The sequence below is a fragment of the Pipistrellus kuhlii genome, unplaced genomic scaffold (assembly GCF_014108245.1).
Source record: "Pipistrellus kuhlii isolate mPipKuh1 unplaced genomic scaffold, mPipKuh1.p scaffold_m20_p_11, whole genome shotgun sequence".
In the NCBI taxonomy this organism is placed as follows: domain Eukaryota; kingdom Metazoa; phylum Chordata; class Mammalia; order Chiroptera; family Vespertilionidae; genus Pipistrellus; species Pipistrellus kuhlii.
Window position 1 is genome coordinate 45590655 of NW_023425416.1, and position 17850 is coordinate 45608504.

The 17850-nt window shown below is 48.0% G+C and overlaps 2 protein-coding genes across 7 annotated transcripts; both read left to right on the forward strand.

The window, feature by feature from the left end:
* The first annotated feature begins 1348 nt into the window (after positions 1-1348).
* CCR8 (C-C motif chemokine receptor 8) lies at positions 1349-2634 on the forward strand. Its single transcript, XM_036431924.2, has one exon. It carries the CDS (start codon positions 1570-1572, stop codon positions 2632-2634), a length of 1065 nt encoding a protein of 354 aa, XP_036287817.1. The 5' UTR covers positions 1349-1569.
* Positions 2635-4177: 1543 nt separating this feature from the next.
* Positions 4178-15911, forward strand: SLC25A38 (solute carrier family 25 member 38). Of its 6 annotated transcripts, none has more exons than XM_036431929.2 (7): positions 4178-4561; positions 10293-10414; positions 11224-11308; positions 11761-11940; positions 12154-12322; positions 13097-13263; positions 15644-15911. In XM_036431929.2, exons 1-7 carry the CDS (start codon positions 4493-4495, stop codon positions 15764-15766), a joined length of 915 nt encoding a protein of 304 aa, XP_036287822.1. In that variant the 5' UTR covers positions 4178-4492; the 3' UTR covers positions 15767-15911. The 6 variants fall into 6 exon arrangements, with proteins under 6 accessions (XP_036287822.1, XP_036287824.1, XP_036287823.1 ...); XM_036431930.1 differs by lacking the exon at positions 4178-4561 and adding an exon at positions 5918-5963; XM_036431928.2 differs by lacking the exon at positions 4178-4561 and adding an exon at positions 9757-9852.
* Positions 15912-17850: the final 1939 nt, after the last annotated feature.

Consider the following 17850-nt stretch of genomic DNA (forward strand, 5'->3'; position numbering starts at 1 on the left):
AATTTGAGAAAAATTATCATTTTTTTCTAATGAATTTATTGGAGCTGCATTGTTCAATAAAATTATACAATCAATACAGTTCTTGAACATCTTCCATCTTGAACAATTGGGACTTTGACCAAGTTATTCATGGAGAAAATGTCTTGGTTATTGGAATAAATTTCAGTTCTCAACCTGACAACCCTTTCATGCTGATACATCAGCATGACAAAAAAACAAAAAACAAAAAACAAACAAACAAACAAATAAACAAAAAACCTCTCTCAGGCCATGAAGAATATAATGTGAGTCAGGTTACCGTTAAATCTCACCTTGTTAACATCCCAGAAAATTGTGCTGTTAAATATATATTTGCTTTGGTTGCTGTTGAAATAGACCAGTGTTTCCCAAACTTCTCTCATGCTGAGAATCACCTAGTGGAGTTGTTAAAATACAGATTCCTGAATCCCAACTAAGAAGTGCTAAACTAGAATTTTGGGGAATTTTACCTATATGTTCCCAAAAATTCTAGTTTAGCACTTCTTAGTTGGGTTTCAGGAATCTGTATTTTAACAACTCCACCAGGTGATTCTCAGCATGAGAGAAGTTTGATAAACACTGAATAGACGATTAGCACAATTTTAAAACCTAAGGAGGCCATCAAGAGTGCTGATTTTGCTAACCGTGTGAAAGTGTTCATGAAACAATGATCACAGGCAAATGAAGGAAAGTTGTTGATTTGGATAAATGAAAAGAAGTTAGCCAGTGACAGCATTTCAGAGGCAATGGTGTGTGAAAAGGTGAAGATTTGAGTGCTGACGTGATTTGTTTAAGGCTAGTAGGGGATGCTTTGATAAATTAGGAAAAGAGGTGTTTGCTCATAGATTAAACTGTACAGTAAACATGTACTTTACATAAGAAAGGTGAACACAGAATGACTTGGAGTTCTGGAACAAGTTCATTCAATTTTCATTCTTTCTAATGAGGAAAAAATGATTTCGTTTTTGAACACACTGCTTCTCCAACAGCCTTTTGGAACAAATTAAGTTTGAGAACTGATGTTCCACTGTATAGGTATCAAGTGTTCTATCTATAATACATCGACTGCACAAAAATTTTAAATTAAAAAAAACACACAAAACAACAGCGCTAACTGGTTCTGCACAGTGGATAGAGCGTTGGCTTGCGGACTGAAGGGTCCCAGGTTTGATTGCAGTCAAGGGCATGTACCTTGGTTGCAGGCACATCCCCAGTTGAGGTTATGCAAGAGGCAGCTGATCGATGTTTCCAACTCTCTATAACCTCTCCCTTCCTCTCTCTGTAAAAAAATTAATTAAAAAAATACATTTTCTTTAAAAAAAAAAAAAGCTTCATCTAGATATCATCTAAATCAGGTATGTGTGAAACTGAGCTATGATTCATTTTGAAATCTTGGGAGAGGAGGGAGAACATTTAGTCTGAAACAGGGCTTTAAGACTTCAATATACGAGTTGGGAGTTGGGGGGCGCATTCAGTCTGTACTTTCGAATGAAAATATTTTTAAAGTTGACTATCTCTTAGGAACCTCCGTGACCAGGCCCTCCTGCCTTGATGGATTATACACACGAGCCCAACCTGACAACAAGTGACTACTACTACCCTGATATCCTCTCGAGCCCGTGTGATGGGGAAGTTATCCAGAGAGAAAGCAAGTGGCTTCTTGCCATCTTTTACTGCCTCCTGTTTGTATTCGGTCTCCTGGGAAACAGCGTGGTCATCCTGGTCCTTGTCCTCTGCAAGAAGCTGAAGAGCATCACAGACATATACCTCCTGAACCTGGCCCTGTCTGACCTGCTTTTCGTCTTCTCCTTCCCCTTTCAGACTCACTATCAGCTCTCCCAGTGGGCGTTTGGGACGGTCATGTGCAAGGTAGTCTCTGGCTTTTATTACGTTGGCTTCTTCAGCAGCATGTTCTTTATCACCCTCATGAGCGTGGACAGGTACCTGGCAATTGTCCATGCTGTGTACACCATGCACGTGAGGACAGCCAGAATGGGGGCAGCCCTGAGCCTGGCAGTATGGCTGATCGCCGTCATGGCCACCAGCCCATTGCTGGTATTTTACCAAGTGACCTCTGACGATGGCATCCTCCAGTGTTATTTGTCTTACAATCACCAGACTTTAAAGTGGAAGCTCTTCACCCACTTCGAAATAAACATCTTAGGCCTGCTGATCCCATTCACCATCCTGATATTTTGCTACACGAGCATCCTGCTCCAGCTGAAGGGTTGCCAGAACCAGAACAAGACCAAGGCCATCCAGTTGGTACTCATCGTGGTGATTGCATCTTTAGTCTTCTGGGTCCCATTCAATGTGGTCCTCTTCCTCACTTCCCTGCACGACCTGCACATCTTGGACGGATGTGCCACGAGCCAGCAGCTGATTTATGCCACCCATGTCACAGAAATCATTTCCTTCACTCACTGCTGTGTGAACCCTATTATTTATGCTTTCGTGGGTGAGAAGTTCAAGAAACACCTCTCAGAAATATTTCAGACAAGTTGCAACCACATCTTCCTCTTCTTGGGAAGGTCAATCGCCAAGGAGAAGGGGGAGAAACCATCCTCCTTCTATCAGCACTCCTCCCGTTCCTCCGCCACAGACTACATCTTGTGAGAACGGCACTCCTCTTCCAAAAGACAAAAATGGCATATACCGGAGTATGAGTATCTTTTTAGATTTAGAAATTTGGTTATGGACACAAGATATATTTCACATTAAATTTGTATTAGTAGGAATTTATTGAAGTTTTATGTAGAAAACCATTTCTCAAGAACACTTTCAAGTGCAGTTATAAATTTCTGATTTCAATGTTTTTTGCAGACAAAAATAATAGTATTTTGTTTTGAGTGACTGGAGTTTCTGGGGTAAAATGATTGGGCTAGTATAGCAGGGATCCAAGGGAGAGTAAAATTAATAAAGGCAAATTTTATTTTGTTACTTTTTTGTGTTTTGTTTTGTTTTTAGCTGTGGAATTTTAGGCAATTTACTTTAAATGCTTGTTAGTTTCCTTATATGTAAAATACATATCTTTGATGTATGTGAGAGGATCATAACAGGGTTACAAAACTGTGTTCTGATGCCACCTACCTGCCATTCAGTAACTGACGGTGACAAGAGTCTCCTGCAGTAGGATAGAAGAACTGGAGCTTAGCTCTGTATGTGTCACATGTTAAGAATATGTTTGTCAAGGGAAGGCTGAAGAACTATTCCAGATTGAAGGAGACTGAAGAGACATGACTACTAACCAGTATATAACCCTACATTGGATTCTAAATCCGGGGGAAGTGCTGTGAAGGACCATTTGGGTACCGTTGGTAAAATTTGAATTTGAACTATACATGGCGATAACCCAAGTATGAAAGCATCAGAAGAGATACAGCCGAAACCGGTTTGGCTCAGTGGGTAGAGCTTCGGCCTGCGGACTGAAAGGTCCCAGGTTTAATTATGGTCAAGGGCATGTACCTTGGTTGCAGGGCACATCCCCAGTAGGGGGTGTGCAAGAGGCAACTGATGGATGATTCTCTCTCATTGATGTTTCTTTTCTTTTAAAAAAAAATATATATTTTATTGATTTTTTACAGAGAGGAAGGGAGAGAGATAGAGAGCTAGAAATGTAGATGAGAAACATCAACTAGCTGCCTCTTGCACACCCCCTACTGGGGATGTGCCCGCAACCAATGTACATGCCCCTGACCGGAATCGAACCTGGGACCTTTCAGTCCACAGACCAATGCTCTACCACTGAGCCAAACCGGTTTTGGCTCATCGATGTTTCTAACTATCCCTCTCTCTTCCTCTCTGTAAGAAATAAATAAAATACATTAAATATATATATATATATATATATATATATATATATATATATATATATAAATATTTTTTAAAAAGAAGAGATACAACGGAGAAACACTTAGAACAGCACCTGAGGGTATGGAGGTACAACAGCTAATGTTACCTGCTATGACCTGCTAGGGAAGTAGTAAGCCCCATGAGGGCATCTGCTTTATTCACTGCGGTATCCCCAGAGCCTGGAACAGCCCCCAAAACAAAAGTGCCAACCCCTGCAGTTCCGATGTCTTCCCCAGGTGGCGCTAAGGAGCGCGCCCTCACCTGCTCCAGACCAGCCTCCGACCCCGGAAGTTAAACCCACCGGCTCTTTCCAGTTCCTCCAGCCGTCCGCACCCCTGATACATTGAACCCGACCGTCTCCAGCCCTGACGCCTGGGCAGAATGTGCCGGAGAGCGGAGCCGCGGTGCCTGCCACGCAAGTGAGAAGCTGCAGGTGGTTCCCGGGTGCCTGCCCGGAGCCACGCGCGCAGCCCGGGACCCCGCGGGTGCGGACGCCGAGCGGTGCGGCCGGTAGACAGCCCCCGCCTCGGAACGCGTCATCTCCTCCCAAGCCGCCGGGGCCGGGCCGGAGCTCCCACCGACGGCCCCCCTGCGCCCCGTGCCCTCGCAGATCCCCCCTCCAATGATTCAGAAGTCACGCCCGGCGCTGCTGCAACCTCAAGATGTGGGAGACAGGATGGAAACGCTCATGGTAAAACGCGGGCAGGGCAGGCAGAGGGGCCGGGACCGCCGCTCAGGGAGGGGGCCCGGGGTCGGCGGCCCCCGCGGACCCTCTCCTGCGCCCCGGGTGCGTGCAGATTGGAGGACTTGGCGAGCCAGGAGGAGGGGGGAGAGCATTGCAGCGTGGGACCCACGACCAAAGGTCGCGCTGGTGCAGGGAATGGTGTCTGGGTAGAGATGGGCGGGATTGCCGGGGCCTTGGGGGGCGGTCTGTTATTGGGGCCATCGCAAGGCCCAGCCGGGGACGTTGGGGCCGCTGCGGGCGGAGAGGGGGGCACCTTTGGGTCTCCAGCCTCCGACGGGGCCGCGAGTGGGTGCATCTGCCGGCGCCGCGAGGCCACGCCCCCAGGCGTCCTGATTGGCTGCCGCGGTTGGGCCTCCGAGTCCCTATTGGTGGTGACGGAGGCGGGGCTGCATCCCGCTCCGGCCTGGAGATTTATTGGATTTACAATTGAACTGGTTTTAGAATTTACTTATTTACTTTTAAACATTTTTAAAATTGATGTCAGAGAGGAAAGGGGAGGGAGAGAGAGGTAGAAACATCACTGATGAGAGAGAACCATCCATCTGCTGCCTCCTGCACGCCCCACACTGGGCGTCTAGCCACAATCCCTGGCATGAGCCCCGACCAGGAATTGAACCGTGACCTCCTGGTTCATAGGTTGACGCTCAGCCACTGAGCCATGCAGGCTGGGCTAGGATTTTATGTTTTAAGGCATGTAGAAATTGCTTGGGGAACTAGTTTGCTAACTATGTAAGTGCTACTATTTGTGTACCTGTCTACTATTGTTTGGTTCTTTTTGCCCTACAAAACAAAGGAACTGGATTACTCATTTTACTTACCTTGAATAATTTTGATTATTTAGAAAAATATCAAATAGTTATCGGCTCTATTTATATATTTACCAAATATTTATTGAGCCAATAAGATATCTTAGCACTGTGCTGTGGGGGGAAAAAAGCGGGGGGTGTTAAAAAGATAGTTTATGTAATGGAGAATGTTCTTTTTTTAAAAATATATATTTTATTGAGACAGTAAGAGAGGGATAGAAAGCTAGAAACAACGATGAGAGAGAAACATCAATCAACTGCCTCCTGCATACCCCCTATTGGGGATGTGCCGGCAACCAAGGTACATGCCCTTGATCTTAATCGAACCTGGGACCTTTCAGTCTTCAGGCCGATGCTCTATCCACTGAGCCAAACTGGTTTTGGCAGAAGGTTCTTTTTTTTTTTTAATCCTCACCTGCTTTTTTATTGGTTTTAGAGAGTGAGGTAAGGAGAGGGAGAGAGAGAAACATTGATGTGAGAATGAAACATTGATCGGTTGCCTCCTGCGTGCACCTCAACCAGGGATGGAACCCAAAACGTGGGTATGTGCCCTGACAGGGAATTGAACCCAAGATCTGAGCCACACCAGCCAGGGCTGATTCACTCATTGTTGACAGTTGAACACCTACATGTACCAGTGTACCAGGCTCATGCTGGAGGTACCCATGAGCTGTACCACCAGGACCTGCCCTGACCCCTCAGTCACAGGGCGATGGGCTCAGGTGTGGTGGAAGCACTGCGGGGGGTTTTCCAGGGCGGGTAAGGTCTAAGCAGAGGCCCAGACTAATTAGACCTGGGAAGAACTCGGGTAGAGTTCTCACAGGTGAGAAGAGGCAGAGTCCCTCCATCAGAACTGCAGAGAGTAAGAGGCAGGAGGCTGAGGGCACAGGGAACAACGATAAGATGGGGCCTGTTGATTCGGGGAAGGTCCTCCAAACCAGCAGTTTGGACTTTACCTTTGGAGGAATAGGAACAACTAAGGAGCATCGTTTTTAAATTTTAATTCAGGTCTCTCCCTGAAGGTGTTTGCCCCTGGAAGCAGCGTGGTCAGATTTGCAGTTAGTTTCCTTATATGTAAAGAGCCGTGGTCGGCAAACTGCGGCTCACGAGCCATATGCGGCTCTTTGGCCCCTTTAGGGTGGCTCTTCCACAAAATACCACAGCCTGGGTGAGTCTATTTTGAAGAAGTGGCGTTAGAAGAAGTTTAAGTTTAAAAAATGTGGCTCTCCAAAGAAATTTCAATTGTTGTCCTGTTGATATTTGGCTCTGTGGACTCATGAGTTTGCCGACCACTGGACCAGAGGGATCAAAGTGATGAGGTGAGGGAAGAGGTGGTGGCTGTCACCGAGGAGGATGGGGCCCTGAGCTGGGATGACAGATGGAGAGCTGTTCGGAGGTAGGATGAGCAGGTGCAGAGGGGCCGAGTCAGGGTGCTGCCCAGGCTTCTGGCAGGGGCAGCGGGGTGGGTAAATGGCACGGCATTTCCTGGGACAGGGCGGCCAGGAGGAGCAGGTGGGGGTGAGGGAGAGAGATGAGTGCAGGTAGGAAATGTGCTGTGGCACAGCTGAGTGAGTGGACATGTATGTGGGTCTGAAGCTCTGGAAGGGTTGCGAGTGTGGACCGAGGGCTGGAGATGGAACCATGGGAGCGGGTGGCGGGGGTAGGCGTGCTGTCAGGGAAAGAAGAGGAGCGTTTTCACCCAGAACAGAGGCCAGAGAAGTGGGAGGCAGTCCCTGAAGTCAGGAGAGAGCATCCCAAGACAAGGCCAGTAGTGGTCAACGGTGGGGCCACGTGCCCACTTCAGGCTGGGGGGTGTGGTGAAAAGAGCCTGAACTTGGCGTCTGCAAACCCTGGGTCTCAGGACAGGTTTGTAACCTGTGTGAGCTCTGGTTTCATTTGTCGAGCGAGTTAACACCCAGCTCTTAAGTGTTGTGAGATTTTTTGAGGTGGTGGGTGTAGATGCCTTGCCCAGTGCTGTTCTGGGAGCACGGTGGAAGGGGGAGGTTGGCACAGTTAGGGCTGGAGAATGCCCAGAGGCCACTAGGATGGACCGGCGGGTCCCTAGCCAGCTTGGCTCAGTGGATAGAGCATTGGCCTGTGGACTGAAGGGTCCCAGGTTCGATTCTGGCCAAGGGCATATGCCTGGGTTTCTGCTTCGATCCCCAGTGGAGGGTGTGCATGAGGTGGCCCATCAATGATTCTCTCTCATCATGATGTTTCTCTCTCTCCTTCTCCCTTCCTCTCTGAAGTCAATAAAGAAATATATTTTGGGGGGGAAAAAGGATGGACCTGTAGGGGCAGACTCTGGGTGAGGGGTCATCAGCAGCACTTGGTCATGAAGCAGTAGATAGACTGAGGAGTCTTATGTGTCTCTCAGATGTCTCATGGGATAAGTTGAGCTGTTGGCTGAGTTTCCGTGTTGGAATGTTGAGGTTGAGATGCCTGAGGCCAATGGGAGGTGGAGGGGGGGTGGGAATGTCAGTGTCTGGCCGAGCCTCCTGGGCTGGAGGTGTGGGTGTTGCTGCCTGTGTGTGGTGTGTGTGTGGATGTGGGTGTGAGTGTGGTGTGGGTGTGGGTGTGGGTGTGGGTGTGAGTGTGGTGTGGGTGTGGGTGTGGGTGTGGGCAGGGTGAGGTTGCCCTGAGAGGCTGCAGCTGGAGGAGATAAGGGAACAGCAACATCTGCAGGCAGGCTGAGGGAAAGGAGACACAGCAGGCAGCCAGGAGAAGAGAGAGAACCCCAACCTGAGAGGAGAGGCCATCAGCCACCTCAGATGCACCAGTGGGACCACCACGTAAGAAACGATAAAGATGGGAATGAGGTCCTTGGCAAGCACCAGGGCAGCTTAGTGAGACGCCGTGGCTGGAAGGCAGGCGATGGGGGTCTGAGGAGTGAAGAGGGAGAGGAGATGGCTGGCCATTGAGCTGGGAAGCTGGGGGGCTTGCGAGCTTGTTTCCAGGCAACAGAGAGGATGTCACTGGCACGGAGAGGCAGAGAAAGAGAGAGAGAGAGAGAGAGAGAGAGAGAGAGAGAGAGAGAGAGAGAGAGAGAGAGAGAGAGAGAGAAGCATCAATGATGAGCAAGAATCATTGATCAGCTGCCTCCTGCACACTCCACACTGGAATCGAGCCCACATCCTGGGCATGAGCCCTGACCGGGAATCAAACCATGACCTCCTGGTTCCTAGGTGGATGCTCAGCCACTGAGCCACGCTGGCCAGGCTGTCTTGCCAATTCTACCATCCTTTGATACTTTTACAAGCTGCCTGAACATGGTTATAAACTGCACTGCTTACTGTCTGAACTTATCTAATCCTTTCCCAACAATCTTTTAAGTAATTCCAGTTATAACTTGTGACTGGGTTGTTTGGTGGAATGTGGAATGATTTCTCTTCTCTGGGAAGCAAACATCACAGATCGTAATCATTTTGGTTACATGATGTGCATAAAGGCAACTTTATATTCATCTTAATAGTGTTTTAGGACCATGTGTACCATTTATTTAAAAATAACAAGGGGACCCTAGGTGGTTTGGGTAAGTGGATGGAGCGTAGGCCTGCAGACTGAGGGGTCCCAGGTTCGATTCCAGTCAAAGACACGTGCCCGGATTGTAGGCTCATTCCCCAGTAGGAGGTGTGAGGAGACAGTCGACCAGTGATCCCATCATTGATGTTTCTCTCTCCTTCTCCCTTGCCCTCTGAAATCAATAAAAATATGCTAAAAAAAAATAATAATAATGAGGAGGAGAATACCGTTTTGAATGGAGATTGCCAAGTAATTCTTTGGAGAAGGTTTTCCTTTTTTATTGGATTTTTATTTTTCAGTATTTCTTTTTAAAAAAATATATTTTGGTTTTTTTTGTTTTGTTTTACAGAGAAGAAGGGAGAGGGAGAGAGAGAAACATCGATGAGACAGAAACATCAATCAGCTAGCTGCCTCCTGCACACCCCCTACTAGGGATGTGCCGGCAACCAAGATACATGCCCTTGACCAGAATCAAACTTGGGACCCTTGAGTCTGCAGATGGATGCTCTATCCACTGAGTCAAACTGGTTAGGGCTATTTTTCAGTATTTCTTAATTGTTTATCAAGAGCTATTCCTTAGCTCAGAGATTCGTGTTTCATAGTTGAGGAACTCGGGTCAGTGACAAACTTCCATGGGACACAACCCAGAGAGATTCTTGACATGCCAGAGTCACTTTGCACTCTGAAAGATGTCAGCCTTCCTCATCTCCTCAAAATCCTGGATCCTGGGGCATGCTGTGAGGGCTCTGGCGCTCGGCTGGGGGAGTCCATTGAGTTTTTGATGGATTCCTGCCCTCCCTGGTGGTGCCTCTGGACTCATCAGTGTGTATGACAGGAGAGCCAGCAGAACCAGGGAAGGCCACTGGTCTACCACACCCTCAGCGCGCTGCTGAGGTCTCAGAGAGATGGGTGGGGGAAAGGGAAGGGGAAAGTTTTAAATTAAGGAAACCGTAGGTTTCACAGGAAGTGGCGCATGCCTTACACTTAAGGTTTCACTTCCTTTGTCTTGTTCCTATAAATGTCTGCAGGCCCTGTAGCCAGGGAGCCTGGGAACCAGCCGTTCAGAGTCCAAACACCGTGTTCAGTCGGTTTTGCTTTTGTGAAGATAAGGAGATGGGCAGTAATCTTTATTGTGGGGACACCCATGAAATAGGCCGCTCAGTAGGAGCCAGGTTAGCAATATCAGGACCAGAGAGCTCCCCCTGCCGCCTGCTTTGCTCTCAACAGCCTTGCAGGCGGATCACTCCTGGCTGCCGGATCGGCAGTCACCTGGTGAAGCCAGTAGAGGGCGCCACCAGGTGGCTTTTATGAGATCCTCCCACAGATGACAGTGTTCTCTTGTCCTGCAGTTGCACCCCACGATCAAGGCTTTCCTGTGCGGTTCCATCAGTGGCACTTGCTCCACCCTCCTTTTCCAGCCCCTGGATCTCCTCAAAACGCGCCTGCAGACACTCCAGCCCTCGGCCCATGGGTAAGGCCTGCTGTCCCCCATCTCCCTGAGGGACTGGTTTCCGTCCCTCCCTCTGGCCCTGGAGCATCTGTACCGTGTGACGGCCACCTCCGTTCTGTTGGCTGCTGGCTGGGAAGCAGGCCAGGCTCTCCCTTCATGGGTTCTGTGTATATTCTTCTCTGTAAATACTTTTTACATTAACTGGTGTAATTAATTTATGTAATTTAATGTTGACTAAACGGGGTCCTTCCCTGAGCAGCTTCCTGGATCTGCCTGGGTGACATTTGCGTGTTATTGTGCTAGCCGTAATGTCCCTGTGCTGCCAGTATGGAGTGTCTTTTTCTGCGTCCCCGTGGGCAGTGTACTAAATATGTATGAACTGGAAGGATTTAAATCAGGTCAGGTTATTCCATTGATTGTAGGATGACTGGACAGATAAACACATAAGTGTCAAATCACGACACTTAAGAATTCTGAGATTCCAAGATGCATGTAGATTCTTTTTTTTTTTTTTTTTTAATATATTTTATTGATTTTTTTTACAGAGGAAGGGAAAGGGTTAGAGAGTTAGAAACATCGATCCGCTGCCTCCTGCACACTCCCCACCTGGGATGTGCCCGCAACCAAGGTATGTGCCCTTGACTGGAATCGAACCTGGGACCCTTCAGTCCGCAGGCTGACGCTCTATCCACTGAGCCAAATGGTTAGGGCAAATTATAGACTCTTAAGTGCCCTGACGGGTCCACGCAGGGGAGTCGTGGAGCGGGAGCTGCCCTGTGCGGGTGCGGGCTGTGACTTTCCCTCCCTCCCTCCCTGCTGTCTGCCCGCAGATCCAGGCGCGTGGGGATGCTCGCTCTGCTCCTGCAGGTGGTCCGCACCGAGAGTCTCCTGGGCCTGTGGAAAGGGGTGTCCCCTGTAAGCTGCCTCTGGATCTTCTCTTGCACCCTCTCCTTCCTAACTCGTCTACCCCATATATCCTCCTTTAAGCAAACGTGAGCATTGGAAGTGGTGGGAGGATCTGCACAGTCCTCCTGCCTGTCTCGCGGTGGCTCCCTTGCTGTGTGAGGCAGGGGACGTGCATCTGCATCCTAACAAGGTCCGGCTTGCTAGTGCAGCTTCTACCTCACTCCCCTCCTCGGGTGGAGGGATAGCTCTGAGGCATGTCCTCCACCCTGCCCAGCGTTCCCCAAAGGGGTTCCCTTGACCGTGGGAGTAACTGATGGACCGTCTGCCCTCTCTCCAATCAACTACTTGCATGCAAATCCTGGGTCCTTTGGGAAAACCCAGCTAAGACAGTATCTGACAGTACCGACCTTCGATTTCTTTCCTTCTCCATCTCTTACCACCACCACCACCCCTCTCTGCAGTCCATTGTGAGATGTGTCCCTGGTGTTGGAATCTACTTCGGGACCCTCTACTCTCTGAAGCAATACTTCCTGCGAGGCCATCCCCCCACTGCCATGGAGTCCGTCATGCTGGGGGTGAGCTCGCGCTCGGTCGCAGGGGTCTGCATGTCGCCCATCACTGTGATCAAGACACGTTACGAGGTGAGTTTGACCACGTTAGGCCCTCAGGGTGGGTAAACAGAGGCAGGAAGCTCCTTGAGCCACCTCCCAGAGAACCCATTTGAGTATTCAGGCCAAGCCGTGTGTGAGCCAGGGCCCGGTGCCCTGGTAATGCCAGCCACCCTGAAGTTGGCCTGCTTCTGTGCTCACATCCGGGGCCACCGTGCGAGCCCCTGTCCTGTGCTTCCTTCGCAGAGCGGGAGGTACGGCTACGAGAGCGTCTACGCAGCCCTGCGGAGCATCTACCGCAGCGAGGGCCACCGGGGCCTCTTCAGCGGCCTGACAGCCACACTCCTTCGTGATGCCCCCTTTTCCGGAATCTACCTGATGTTTTACAACCAGACCAAAGCCATCGTGCCCCATGGTACTGGTAAAAGAAGGAGTGGGGGGGGAAAGATCTCCTGAGATGCATCTTCACCGCTTTCTCTGCTACTGGGAGACTGTTGCTCTTAGCAGCTCCGGATCCTCAGCAGGGTTTTAAGAACTGAGCCTGGGCATTGTGGCGGGCCAGGGCCAGGCGCTGGGGTGCAGCGGGCATCACAGGTGTGGTCTCTGCCCTTTCACGTGCAGCCTTTGGAAAGGGATGCACTGTCATTCTTAATGAGGGGTGGGGCAGAACAAAGCACTTCTACAGAGGCCCTTAAGAATGCTTCCTAAATCTGCCTGGTTCTAAGGTTGCAAGAGGACCAGTAAGTGATATTGTGTCCCAAGTACCTTACATCGGGAAGCTCATGACATCAGTCTGACCCATTGTGGGTGATGTTAACTTTTTATCATGTGGATAAGGTAGCATCTCCATTGAAAACTCAATTATTATTATTATTATTATTGTAATTTGTATCTCTGTGGGAAGATACTTTGAACCTACTTAAATCCATATAAAACTTCTTGTTCCCTTCATCTATACATTTGAGCATTAGGCATTGATTCTTGCTTGAATCAATTGTGATGGTTATAAAAAGGTGAATCTTCACTCCATCAACACTTATTAGTTATATCTTTAAATTTTTAATTCTCAACTTTGTCCAAATCCAGGCCCTTCTGGCTTTGGGGAAAAATTAGTGGGCAACTTGGCATCGATATTTATCTGATGAATGAGATCTGTTTACAACTGAGTGTTCCCTCTTTCCTGTTTCAGACCAGTTGGATGCAGCCCTTATTCCCGTTGTAAACTTCAGCTGTGGGGTATTTGCTGGGGTTCTGGCCTCACTGGTAACTCAGCCTGCAGATGTCATCAAAACTCATATGCAGCTCTCCCCAGGGAAATTTCGGTGGATCGGCCAGGCAGTGACGATCATCTTCAAAGTAAGGCTGTACAATCCATATTTGTTCTCATTGCGGTTAAGACGCTCTCTCTAGAGTAGCAGTAGCTCTTATCCTTTACACTAGGGGTGTCGAACTCAATCAGAGAAGGGGCCAAAATCTAAAATCCAGCCTAAATCGCGGGCCGAATGGTTTACTGAACAGTCATAAACTGTCATTGTGATGGAAACGCAGCGGAGTGCAGTGATGACAGCGCGGTGCGGGCCACATTGCAAGGCCTGGCGGGACAGATTTGGCCCGCAGGCCTTGTGTTTGACACATGTGCTTTACACAGTAGAGTCACCTGGGGAGCTTTTAAAAATCCCCTCAACCTGAGCTGAGTACAGCAGAGTTTCTGGGGGGTGAAAACCAGGTATCCGTATTTTAAGTTCCCAAGTGGTTCTTTTTTTTTAAATTTATTTTATTTTTTTACAGAGAGGAAGGGAGCGGGATAGAAAGTAAGAAACATCGATCAGAGAGAAACATCAATCAGCTGCCTCCTGCACCCCCCACTGGGTATATGCCAGCAACCAAGGTACATGCCCTTGACCCGAATCGAACCTGGGACCTTTCAGTCCGCAGGCCAGCGCTCTATCCACTGAGCCAAACCAGTTAGGGCGTTCCCCAGTGGCTCTTAAATCTTGTTGCAAAAATTGAGAGTCACTGCTGAAAACCTACAGTCAGTGTTTTGTTTGTTTTTCCAGGGGCCCTATATTAGGACAACCTGTGGTATTTGTAAAGCATGTAGATTGTAGGGTTCTACCCCAGACTCATTGAATCAGGCGATCCGGGGAGACTTGTTAAGGACTCAGGAGGAAATACAGTCAGAAAAAAACCACAAGCACATTTTGTTTCTCACTTGCTCTTCTGCAAATGGTGTCACTGAAGATAACAGTACAGTAGTCGTAAATGCTTTGAAGTACTATTTAAAACCACTGAGTTGGCCGAAACCGGTTTGGCTCAGTGGTAGAGCGTCTGCCTGCAGACTGAAAGGTCCCGGGTTCGATTCCGGTCAAGGGCATGTTCCTTGGTTGCGGGCACATCCCGGTGTGCAAGAGGCAGCTGGTAGATGATTCTCTCTCATCGATGTTTCTAACTCTCTATCCCTCTCTTCCTATCTGTAAAAAATCAATAAAATACATTAAAAAAAATAAAACCACTGCGTTGGCTGTTGGGAAACATGTACTATTACCACCCACCAGATACTCTTGTTTGCGCTAAATTTATCACCTGTATCTTTAGATTTTTTCTGTACTTGTCAATTTTTCTATGCAGCAGAGGAAACCTGAGCATATGCGTCAAGTTCCACCCTAGATAAAAGCAGATATTTATGAACCTGATCATATCTTCACACTGCTTAGATTGCCTGCTTTCTTCTTCTCTACACCTCAAGTCACTTGGTCTGAAATATATTCATAGATACACATGTATATATATTTATTGTTGATAGTATTACAGCTATCTCCCATTTTCCCCACTTCCCCATCCCCCAGCCCCTACCTAAAATATATTCTTTAATATATGATAAAATGGCAGGAATATAACAATAGGAATGAACAAATTAATTCAGATTATGGGGGATAAAAAAGAGGTGTTTTGTCTTTAATTCTTATATAGAGCCACCAAAAATATACAGTGAATTATCTCCCTCTCCCTTCCCCGTTCCCCAAAAAGCTCCCTCTAGGCAAAGAAATTGTCAAAAAGGCACCTTTTCCTTCTGCCTGGAGCCAGGACCCACGGCTGGGCGAGCAGACCTTGGTCTGGTTTCCAGCTGCCACTGGGCCTGGTGCTTCTGTGCAGCCAAGAAATAAATCCCCTGGGTGGGAGCAAACCTAGAAAGAAAGTTTAGCAAGTAAGCAAAAAAAAAAAAAAAAAAAAAAAAAAAATTATTATAATGTACTTCATGGTGATTGCATGGATATTAATTTCAGGAGGAAATTTTCAGCTTAAAGAACACGAACCCTTGCCCAATACAAGAAATACAAAGAAATGTAATACTAAAACAAAAACAAAAGAAAAATGCAGTACTAAAATGTACAGAAACTCCTTTGGAGTAAGAGATTATACTAGACAAGTCATGAATTTAATGATACCAAAGTATTTGTCCTACAAAAGGTTGCCAAATCCATTTCTTGGCCCTCTCATTGGTAAGAATGGTCTCCCAGGTACTTAGCACAAGGTGAGACTGTTTCTACACCAAATGTTGAAGCCTGGGTTTTTTTAAGTTCATTGTCTTCTTGAGCTCATTAGTCATAGTTTGGACATTATTTATAAAAGCCTAAAAACTAAGACTCAAAAACGGGGTACTGAGAGACCTCACTCTGTGGCCGGGATATAACGCTATTGCTACTTACCAGAGTTTTTACATTCATTTCCCTCCCAGGACTACGGGCTGCGTGGCTTCTTCCAAGGCGGGGTCCCCCGGGTCCTCCGCAGGACTCTGATGGCAGCCATGGCGTGGACAGTCTACGAAGAGATGATGGCCAAGATGGGCCTCAAGTCCTGACCCAGGGGCACCGGGAAGAGATGGGACCTGTTGCCCTGCCTGGTGTCTGCCAAGAGCTGCTTCCTCTCCATCCTGGACGGAGACGAAGCCCTATGGGGAGAGCCAGGCAGATAAGTCACCTTGTTACCCAGGCCAGGTAGCGAATAGGTGGGCCTGACTCCAGCTCTCAGAATCTCCCTGAAGAGGAGCCACTGAGACACACGCAGGCACCTGGGGGAGAAGGGCTTGCACACCCTGCAAACCTGACAGCATTTCCAGGGAGAGCGCTCTGTCGGGGGTCTCCGCCTCCGCCACCCCCATACTACTGTGCCTCTGGGGTCTGTCCTTGGACAAGGAAGTGCAAAGCCAGAGAAGCTGCGGGCCACCTGCCGTGACTGAGGGACTCCAGCGGAAGGGGGAGGGGGGAGGGCGCGGTTCTGCAGAAAGAGGAGTCACTGTCACCAGGCCAAAGTCTGCATCGGAGATGTGGGGATGAGGAAGAATTGGTTCATTCACCTGCGGAGGCCCTGCCGAAGGGGGGACAGTGGCTTCCTAGCCTCTCAGTGTCCCAATAAAGGTTTTTTATTTTGTCCCAGCACTGTTTCACCTCTGAGTTCTGGCATTTTCTGCAGCTGAAGTCCAGGTAAATAAAACTCAGCACTTTACCATTGAAACTTCTTAGAAAACTAAATAGTGTCATCACGCCGTCCTAAGACCTAGGTAGGTCCTAAAATCTAGGACCTAAAATGTCTAAACAGTATTATGTTACTTGTCATCGGTGTGCCCATTGCAAATATACAATTCAGTGATTTTTAGTAACTTTACTGCAATCGTCACCATAAATCAATTTTAGAACGCGTGTATCCCTCAAGATCTCATTTATAGTTAATCCTCAACCCCAGGCAGCCACTGGTCTGCTTTCTGTCTTAAATTTGCCTTTTCTCTAGATCTCATGTCAATGGAGCCATACAGTATGTTGGCTTCTGTGGCTGGCTTCTTTCACTTAGCATCATGTGTTAACGGTTCATCTCTGATGTGGCATATCCAACACTTTATCCTTTTTTAGTGGCAGGATGCTATATTGCATGCCTGTACCCTATGTTATTTATCCGTCAGTGAACTAATATTTTGTTTCCACTTTGGGGTTCTTATTTTTTTTTAATATATTTTATTGGGTTTTTACAGAGAGGAAGAGAGGGATACAGAGTTAGAAACATCGATGAGAGAATCATTGATCAGCTGCCTCTTGCACACCCCCTACTGGGGATGTGCCCACAACCAAGGTACATACCCTTGACCGGAATCGAACCCGGGACCTTTCAGTCCGCAGGCCGACGCTCTATCCACTGAGCCAAACCAGTCTCGGCCACTTTGGGGTTCTTACGAACGATGCCACTATGAACATTCATGTACACATGTTAGTATGGATGTACATTTTCATTTCCCTTGCATATACGGGAATGGCCAAAAATAGGTTTGTATAATCCAAATAATATAATAATAATAATACAAGAATATACTCTCCAGTACTCACAACTGTAGACCTACTTTTGCCCACCCCTGTAAGGCCTAGGAGTATAATTTGCTGGATCACGTGTTAAAACTGTAACCAGTGGAGAAACTATCAGGTTCTTCAAAGTGGCTGCTCCATTTCACATCCCCAAGCAACCGTATATGAGGGTTCCAATCTCCCCACGTTTTCCTCATCACGTGATACTTACTGCCTGTTAGCCATCCAAGTTTTCCTGTCAACGTTCAAGCTTAGGGAAGGGCTGTTCCTTTAAGCGCCAGAGAGGGGAAATTTGGTCTCCTGGTTAAGTACCTGGCTGTGATCCAGGCGGCCCGGGTTGAAAGCCTGGCCCTCCACCTCCTGGACACACTGGAAATTGCGTAGAGAATGGCGGTGGTAACGTTTCCTAACCGAGGGAAAGGAGCAGTTTGCATTCGTTTCCTAGGGCTGCCACAATAAATCAGCACAAACGGTGGCTTCTAACAGCAAACTGAGTCTCACAGTTCTGGACCCTACAGATGAAATCAAGGTGTCACAGGGCCACGCTCTGAAGGCTCTAGTTCCTTTTCTCCCCCAGCGTCTGGTGGCTCCTGGC